Here is a 9,589-nt window from a genome sequence, read left to right as displayed (position 1 = left end):
ATCGATTTATATTCCAAAATCTTTAAATATTTTGACATTTTGTTTTTCGATATATATCCAGGACTACATAAGGTCGGCCAAGTAGACTACTTTTGCCAACGATTTGACAATAAACATAGTAGTTTTTGCACTACTGCGATTTGATTCTCTTTGAATTTCAAATCACAATATTTCTTTTGACGGTAAACTTGTTTGTCAGTTGGGCTTACTGGCCGACCCTATGTAGGCCACGATCTCTATTGAAGTTTTTTCATTGTGATTCATACGACCTGCTTTTGAAGGACCAAAATGTAAAAAAAAACATCTTATCCACTCTGCGCTCTTTTCTCATGAGCCTCTGAAATACCACGTCTCAGAACAGACATGACTCCGCAGATAAAGGCCATCTCGGCTTGCCGTTCATTAAATGAAAACACATACACCAATACTTTATTTAATCTAAACAATTAATATTAACTTTATTTAAATATTTACATTTAAATACGTTACAAATATATCATATCCTTAAAATTAGGCATATAAAAGCTTTTCTTCGACGACAACGATGACGCCACGAACATGGAATAATAAAAAAGAGGCCGATATTGCTTTTTTTTACAATTGAAATTCGTTTCAAATTTCCTATATCTCTTCTACTTCTCTTAAACTCTAACAGCATGCATACAAAAAAACGCAAAATTTCAATTCAAAACAAATACATCGTAAATTTTTCAAGACTTGTTACATTTCATGCATTTGTGTGAGAGTGTTTTTTTTTTAGGTTAGGGTTAATGGGAATGCTATAATAAAAGAATGACAAATAAATTCAACCCACAGAAGAAGGCAATGTCCTAAATACAATACACAAATATTGAGCATTTCTAAAAGCTAATTTGAAATTAAAAATTAAAGAAAAAAATAGATGGCAATACAATTGAAAGGGAGTAGTCAATAATGGATGTTGAGATTTCTTCAAAAAGAAGCATAAAATCTAGAGTTAAGCTTAATTCAAAATCCTAATAAATAAAATGCAGTTCTGTTTTAGGTGTGTGTGTGTGGAAATTTTTAAATAAAAACTACGATTTCCAATTTGATATGGGATACGGTTACAGTAGCAGTATACATTTAGGGACATTGGGCATTGGGTCCGACATTATTTCGACATTTCATTAAAAGATTCACCATTCCCTCCAATTTCATTGTGCGCGATTCAGTGTTGTAGAGATTCGTTTGTAAACGATGAAAGTCCATTTGTTGTTTTTCCTAAAATTGTTTGTCGAAATATACATATATATTAGAAATGTTTTATGAAATCAATCGGGTTTTGCATTTTTGTCTCACCAAATTGATTAAACGATTCTTGAGAGAATCGACCATTGAATATGTGGACTGTAAGGTTTTTTGCAATTCATTCGATTGCACTTTTTCATTGGCCAATTGTTTTTCGATTTTCTGCAATCTGGCTGTTATATCTTCCTGTGGCTCAATTTCATTCTCCAAGTCTCTGGCTTCAAATGCATCATCCTTGTGTACATCTAGGGTAGTCCAAAAAACCATTATTCAAATAAATTTGTGGGTAGATACAAAGTGTTGACAATGCTCACCATTTTTCTTACAACTCTGCTGATCGGCCAGCAAGGTGAAGCCATCCCGACATTGGCAATAATATGAGCCCACTGTGTTGATACACGCCTGATCGCAGGGTTTCTCCTCTTTACATTCATCGATGTCAATTTCACAATAACGTCCTGTAAAACCAGCCGGACAACTGCAAGAATCATGACCCGTACATGTGCCTCCATTTTGACAGCGAGCAGTACAGACGGCTAAAAGAGTTTGACAATTAAATATTGAAAACTAATTACGTAAGTATATGTGACGTATATTTTAAAATAACTAAATAGCCTAAGTGGAAACTGGAAACTCCATTTGTAGAATTTATTGTGAACATTATTAAATATAATAATTTCCATAGAACTCCGTCATACTATTTCCTCGTAGTTGCCGACATTAACTTTTTCTTTTGCATTGGATTGTAACAGTTGGCTGTTTGGTTCAGTGACCGTCAAATTCAGGGCTACGCAAGCAGCTAGCCAAAAGCTACCCTGTAGGAAAGCTGGGGTTATGAGTCACCGCTTTTGTCTACTGTTGATGAGACATTTGAAGCCGCAAGAATCTACTAGATTTGCATTTTTATACCCTCCACCGTTTGTAACACCTCGAAATATACATTTTAGACCCCCCACTCTAACTTTCGAACGAATTGAAGTAGGTTGATAAAATTTTATTCAAATGTATATTATGTCAGCAGGATTTTGGTATTGAAAATGGGCAATGTAGGTCCACGTTTGGTATAGCCTCCTTATAATGGTACCTCTCTATTTTCGGTATTTTGGTGAGTTAAGCGATATTATTCACGGGAATTGTTTCAAGTTTGGTATTTGAAGTTCGTAATGGATACTACAACCTATGACAGAAAATTGTCTGTGCAGGTCTGCGTCTTGTAGCCCCCATATAACGGCACATTCCGATATTCGTATTATTATGATTTTAGCGACATTATTCACCCGAATTGTTTCAAATTTCGTATTTGAAGATCTTAAAGGATACTACAGTCTAAGACAGAAAATTGTCTGTACAGGTCCACGTCTTCGTATATCCCTCATATTACGGTAACTCCCGATATTCGGTATTTTAAAGATTTTAGCGACAATATTCAACGGAATTGTTTCAAATTTCGTATTCGAAGTTTGTAATGAGTACTACAGCCTAAGACAGAAAATTGTCTGTGCAGGCCAATGTCTTTGTATAGCCCCACATTATTCACCTGAATTGTTTTAAGTTTCGTATTCGAAAGTAGTAATGGGTCTATGAAAAAAAAAATCGTAAGCAGTCCTACGTCTTCGTATAGCGCCCATATAACGGTATCTTCCTTTTCTCGGTATTCTGACGATTTTAGCGACATTGTTCGCCGGAATTGTTTCAAATTTCGTATTTGAAAATCTTAATGGGTACTACAGCCTATGACAAAAAATTACTTATTCGGGTCCACGTCTTCGTATAGGCTCGGCAAGGCCGAACTTTGGAATTTCAACAACTTCTGAAAAATACCGTTATTGAAATTCCTTTCCAAATGGTGAAGAGCATTCAAATTTCGGCCTTACCGAACTTAGCTACTTTTTCATACCCTCCACCTTGAAAAAGGGGGGTATATTAACTTTGTCATTTCGTTTGTAACATCCCTAAATATTTGTCGTTGACCCCATAAAGTATTTACATTCATAATCAGCATTAAAGTCGATTAAAAGAAGTCTGTCTGTCTGTTGAAATCACGATACAGCCCACATTATTTGATGTAGAGCTTCAAAATTTGGCGAAACAATTTGTATAGTGTTTAGGATGCTTGGGATTGAAATTGAGACATATCGGTCCACGTTTTGGCATAGTCCCTATGCATGGGTACCTCCCGATTTTCGGTATTTTAATGATTTTTGCCATATTTGTCCAAGGATTTGTCTAAAAATTGGCATTTGTAGTTTGTAATGAGTTCTAGCTGCGGTGGCGGAACATTGTTTGTATAGGCCTAGGCTTTGGTACAGCCCCCATATAACGGTATCTCCCGATATTCGGTATTTTGATGATTTTTGCCATATTTTTCGACGGATTTGTCTAAAAATTGGCATTTGTTGGTCATAAAGGGTTCTAGCTCCGGTGGCGAAGAATTGTTGTAGAGGTCCACGTTTTAGTATAGCCCCCATATAACCGAACCTCCCAAATATTCGGTATTTACATGAATTTTGCCAAATTTTTCCACGGATTTGTCTAAAAATTGGTATTTGTTGGTCATAAAGGGTTCTAGTCCGGTGGCGAAAAATTGTATGTAGAGGTCCACGTTTTGGTATAGCCCCCATATAACGGTACCTCCCGTTATTCGGTATTTTGATGGTTTTTCCAAATTGGTATTTATAATTTATAATTGGTTATAGGCTGGTGGCAGAGCATTGAATATTTAGTTCCACGCTTTCCTATAACGCACATATAACGATACCCACCGATATTCGATATTTTGATAATCCTAGACACATTATTCTAGTCACATAATTGTTTCAAATTTGGTATTTTAGAAGATTTGGTAGATGAAAAGCATAAAATTTTCTATAGAGATTCCCGTTTTGGTATGGCCTCATATAACGGCCTCAGTCATTTTATGTTTTTTTTTTAGGTTTTTTCCTTTAACCTAAGGTGGTGGGTATTAAAAGTTGGGACCGGCCGAATTTAATGTTTTTTACTTGTTTTTATTTATTTAGTTAAGAAATTGAATTCATTAATTAACTATCAATAAATGCATTTTTAATATAAAAAAAACTCTGGTGGATACTTGTGACGACGACTCACTGCTTGTTAATGTGATTGAATTAAACTCATTGTAATATTTAAACTTTGCAAATATCCTAGTCGACGAGACATGCATTTTAAGTTATGTTGGCTGAGTTTAGTCTTGCCTGTTGTGACGGTCCAAGCTACGTCAGTTGTCTCATGTCTGTTACCTTTTTTTTTTACTTACGTTTCATACAGCCATCCGCATGCGGTGATTCACGCATCCAACCAGTACAGCAATCGTAAATGACCTGTTGAGCTGATTTGTGACGTATGACATCGCGATAGGCCTGTTCATGCACCAACTGGACGCGTGTACACATTTGATTTGCATGTGTTTGCGGTTGACATGGCGTACTCACATGTTTCCAAATTGGTCGGCTGTAGACCTCTGTTGTCTTGACGGGCATTGTTATGGTGCGTTGTTGCACGCAAATGTGACGTCTGAAATGGAAATTATATAATTTCGTTATTAATGTTGTATACGGAGAGTATTGCTTGTAAAACAGCAACAAAAAATAGTAGCGGGCAAATAGATTGTGAATTTCTCTTTTATAAAAAAGGATTATACAAATGTCATATTCTATAAATAAAATATTTATGTCAATAGGAAAAAAAGTGAAATAACAGTGGTTAATAGCAAACAGCTAGCATCCGATTTAATTTTTAATACATATATATATATATGTTTGATCAGCATAAAATTCTATGTCGGACATTGCTAAATCGACATAGAATTTTATGCTGATCAAACATATATATATATATATATATATATATATATATATATATATATATATATATATATATATATATATATATATATATATATATATACATATATACATATATATATATGTTTGATCAGCATAAAATTCCATGTCGATTTAGCAATGTCCGCCCGTCTGTGGAAATCATTGTAGCTTCCGACCGAATTGAAGTGATTGATAAATTTTTACTCAAATGTATGTTATGTCTTCAGGACTTTTGGTACTGAAAACGGGCCATGTAGATCCACGTTTTGGTATAGCCCCCATATAACGGTACCTCCCGATATTCGGTTTTTGATGATTTTAGCGACATTATTCATCGGAATTGTTTCACATTTGGTATTTGAAGTTCGAAATGGATACTGCAGCCTAAGACAGAAAATTGTTTGTGCAGGTCCACGTCTTCGTATAGCCCCCATATAACGGTATCTCCCGATATCCGGTACTTTGTTGTTTTTAGCGACATTATTCCCCGGAATTGTTTAAAATTTGGTATTTGAAGTTCGTAATGAGTACTACAGCCTAAGAAAGACAATTGTCTGTGCAGGTCCACGTCTTCGTATAGTCCTCATATGAAGGTCCCTCTCGATATTCGGTATTTTGATGATTTTAGCTACATTATAACCGATTTTTTTTTCAAGTTTCGCATTTGAATATTGTAATGGCTCATGACATGTTACCTATGCAGGTCCACATCGTCGTATAGACCCTAATATAACAGCTACAATCGGTATTTTTAAGACTTTAACAGAATTTTTTAACGGATTTTTGAGAATTGACAAATTCGTTCCAATGGTGGAGGGTATTCAATGTTAGGACCGGCCGAACTTACAGCTTTTTTTTGTTTTTTTTTTTTCAAATATATGTAGATTTTTATATGTTTTTTATACGACGTCAATCGGAGATTATTATGATATGCGTTTTTCAAAAATTCTTAGAAGTTTGAATAATGGTTCATTCAAATTTTTCAACTGTGACTGTTTGAAGGCCATAATTCGTGCCAAAGTTTACCAATTCGAATAAATCTAAACTTATTCTAAAATTTGATGCTATTTCCGACATTTTTGGTTTTAATTCAATTTAATTTTTTTAAAAAAAATTAAAAATTATGGCGTTTGACTTTGTTGCAGTTTTTTTATCTCACTCTTTGCTAATGCTAATTGCTTTGCTTTGCTAATTGGAAACTTAATCCTAAATTTGTGGAAGAGGGGGGAACTTGCCCCCTCCATTAGATTCAGTTTTCTGAACGCCCATACACGTGTCTGTCTGTGTGTCATGCAAGTCAAGCTCATGGATTTTGGGCAACAAAGCTCAGATTGTTTGACTGTGAAACAAAACGTGCGTGATCTGTGTAACCAACCTAGTGATGCCAAAAAGATAATCATTAAAACATCGCCCTTTATATGTACATGTGCTGGTAATACCAATGACCATGTCGAGAGTAGCAACTGGTCGATTTTGTTTAATACCTTAAATCACTGTCTCTGAAGCGCGCCTATTCTGTTGCATGATGATGCTGCAACACTCTCCAAACTGCACAAATTCCGAGCACTGGTGGTCGTCACAACCTTTAAGCTTAAAAGTCGTACAACAACATGATCAGTGCGCTATTTTTAAATGTCCTCTCAAGTTGTTCGTGATGTGTTTGGTTGTATTTTTGTGATACTTAAGGCGTTGTATTGTTGCTGTCATAGACAGACATTGCTTGATTTAATGACAAAACAAATAATAAAACTCAGATTTTTGAGAGCGCCACAAAGTAGCGAACGAACACCAACAAACAAACACGGGTAGCATTACAACAGCCCTGCTCAAAACCGTGTTCTAGAACATGAACAGAAAAAAAGAGATAATTTAAGAGAAAATTAAAATTCTGTTTTTCTTTATATTTTACTGTTCTATTTAATTGTTTTTAAACACGAATGTTTGCCAAAATAGTTTATAAAGCAAATGGATAAAAAATATTTCTATAAATAATGACTTAATACTGTTTTGTTCTTGTTTTAAATAAGCAAAGAGAAATTTGACTGAAAACAGATATTTCTTCTTGAGCACCCCTGTTCTAGAACACGGTTTTGAGCACCGCTGTTCTAGAACATGAACAGAAAAAAGAGATATTTTAAGAGAAAATTAAAATTCTGTTTTTCTTTATATTTTACGGTTCTATTTAATTGTTTTTAAACACGAATGTTTGCCAAAATAATTTATAAAGTAAATGGATAAAAAATATTTGTATAAATAATGACTTAACACTGTTTTGTTTTTGATTTAAATAAGCAAAGAGAAATTTGACTGAAAAGAGATATTTTTTCTTGAGCACCGCTGATTACAATCTCCGTTCAATCATTTTATTTTGTTGTCGCTCTTGTTTTTTTTCTATTCGCTGATACAACCACGCCATACAGTGTTGCCAGTATTTTTCTGTCTCTCGTCCCCAAATTTACAAAATGTTATCGCCCAATCTAGTCAAATTCAATTGATTTTCTTCAAAAAAAGATATATCCCCAAGCATATAACACAAAAAAAAGAAAAAACGGTGAGGAAAAGTCAAAAGTCGGGCGGGGCCGACTATATGGTATAACAGAGGTAACTAATATACAGGGTGAGATAAAAAAAACTGCAACGAAGTGCAACGCCATAGGCTTTACATTAAAAAAAATTTAAAAAAATCGGAAATACCATAAAACTTTAGAATAAGTTTAGATTTGTTCGAATTGGTCATCTTTGGCACGAATTATGGGCTTCAAACGGAAGTCGTCACACGCTGCCCGAATGTTGCTATGCGGTATTTTGGCCTCTTTCCCGTCGAAGCGCTTGCTTGAGGTGATCGACACTTTGGTAATTTTAAGTGCGAACCTTGCTTTCCGACACGAGTGTCCAACGGATTGGTATCCGCAGATTTTGGTGGCGCTAGAAATGAAGCGAGGAACCTCATTTTGTAACCATTCTTGGGTGGCGCGTGCTGAGTGCGATGGTCTCAGTGCTGTTGGAATGTCCAAGGTCTGCGGCCAAAATGTTTGCGTGCTCAAGGCTTTAATACACCCTCCAGAATATTTTCGTGATAATAATCTGCATTTATTCTGATACCACGGTCGATTAATACGAGCGGAGAGCGACCATCGGCTGTTATGGCGGCCCCCAGCATCAGCATATCCATAGCTTGGGCTCTGGTGGGCAACCGAAGGTGTACATTTTCAGCTAACCTCTTTGGCAAGTAAACCCGATTATTGTGTTTGTTTATAAACTGCTGGACAACGAATGTTTTCTCATCAAGTGGAATATGGAATATTGGGATATGTTCAGCTCACGAGCCATTTTTCGGCCACTGCGACGCGGGTTTCGATCAAGTCGCTTCTTTACTTTTCGAACCATTTCTGCTGATGCTGCTGTTTTCTTCCGCCCACTTCCTTGGCGTCGGGCTACACTACCAGTATCATGGTAACGAGCGATGGTACGAGACACAAAAAATTTATTCATATTTAAATGCTGGAGTGCTCAAACGATAGCCACTTGTGCTTTTCCAGGCAAACTAACACTATCACGCTTGAATTCCATCACGAAAAGCTTTTTTTCTGGAAAATTCTCACCAAAATCCCTTTGTACGCTTGTAAACTATATAATGAGTTGTCAGTGGAATAATTTTAACAGCTGTCGGACGAGTGGCTTGAATTGACAGCAGTTGGTTGCAGTTTTTTCATCTCACCCTATAAACCTGAAATTAAGGATATATATGGGAGCTTTATCCAATTTGACAAACGTATTTCCGAGCTCTATAAGATATCAATATCATTCTTGTGGAGTACATATTTGGAATGTGAGGGACTTAAAACCCCAAATCGGATGAAACATATAAATGGGAGCTATAGCTATATCTGAACCGATTTTTGATGTACTAGCTTCTAGACCGAATCCGGTTGAATATGCCAAAATTCAGGTTGTTTGAAGTTGGCCATTTAGTGCACAATTAACCCGAGATCGGTTGAAGATATATATGCGACCTATATCTATATTTGAGCCAATTCTCACCAATTTGAATAGCGTTCATCCTTGGGCGAAACAAATATTGTTTGGAAAATTCTCAATTGAATAATAAATGCGTCCTGCATTTTGTTTACAAAAATACATGGGCGGACAGACAGACTGATATGCATAAATCGACTCAGAAAACTATTCTATGAAGATCCTAAAAAGTAACTATGGGCCTATCTCGATTCCTTCTCCATGTTACAAAATATGTGGTGCAAGGTATAGAGAAGGCATCCCCTTTTTGGGGAAAAATCCTTAATACTGGCAACACTGACACAGTATGCAGTATTTGTCGTCATCATCCACATGGTCGTCGTCGCCATACTGTCTGGGCTAAATTGTTTTTCGTGCTGTGCCGAGTTGCCAACCAAACCAAGGCGGCGGCAATATACTTTCATTTTTTTTCGTTAGTAACACTAGATAAAATAGCATAAATG

At 35.8% G+C, this 9,589-nt stretch overlaps 1 protein-coding gene across 1 annotated transcript in view; it reads right to left on the bottom strand.

Annotated features, from left to right (window-relative positions):
• Positions 1-428: 428 nt before the first annotated feature.
• Positions 429-9,589, bottom strand: part of LOC101896692 (uncharacterized) — a 165,417-nt gene continuing 156,256 nt past the window's right edge. The window contains exons 4-7 of the mRNA XM_059127483.1: positions 4,544-4,800; positions 1,584-1,805; positions 1,321-1,514; positions 429-1,242 (exon numbers count right to left, since the gene is read on the bottom strand). Of these exons, the coding sequence (XP_058983466.1) occupies positions 1,105-1,242; positions 1,321-1,514; positions 1,584-1,805; positions 4,544-4,800 (811 nt within the window). The 3' untranslated portion in view covers positions 429-1,104. The remainder of the gene's footprint in view (positions 1,243-1,320; positions 1,515-1,583; positions 1,806-4,543; positions 4,801-9,589) is intronic.

The sequence above is a fragment of the Musca domestica genome, unplaced genomic scaffold, assembly GCF_030504385.1.
Source record: "Musca domestica strain aabys unplaced genomic scaffold, Musca_domestica.polishedcontigs.V.1.1 45, whole genome shotgun sequence".
NCBI classification, from domain to species: Eukaryota; Metazoa; Arthropoda; class Insecta; order Diptera; family Muscidae; genus Musca; species Musca domestica.
Note: the sequence above shows the minus strand (reverse complement) of the source record. Positions and strands in the feature narration are given on the sequence as shown.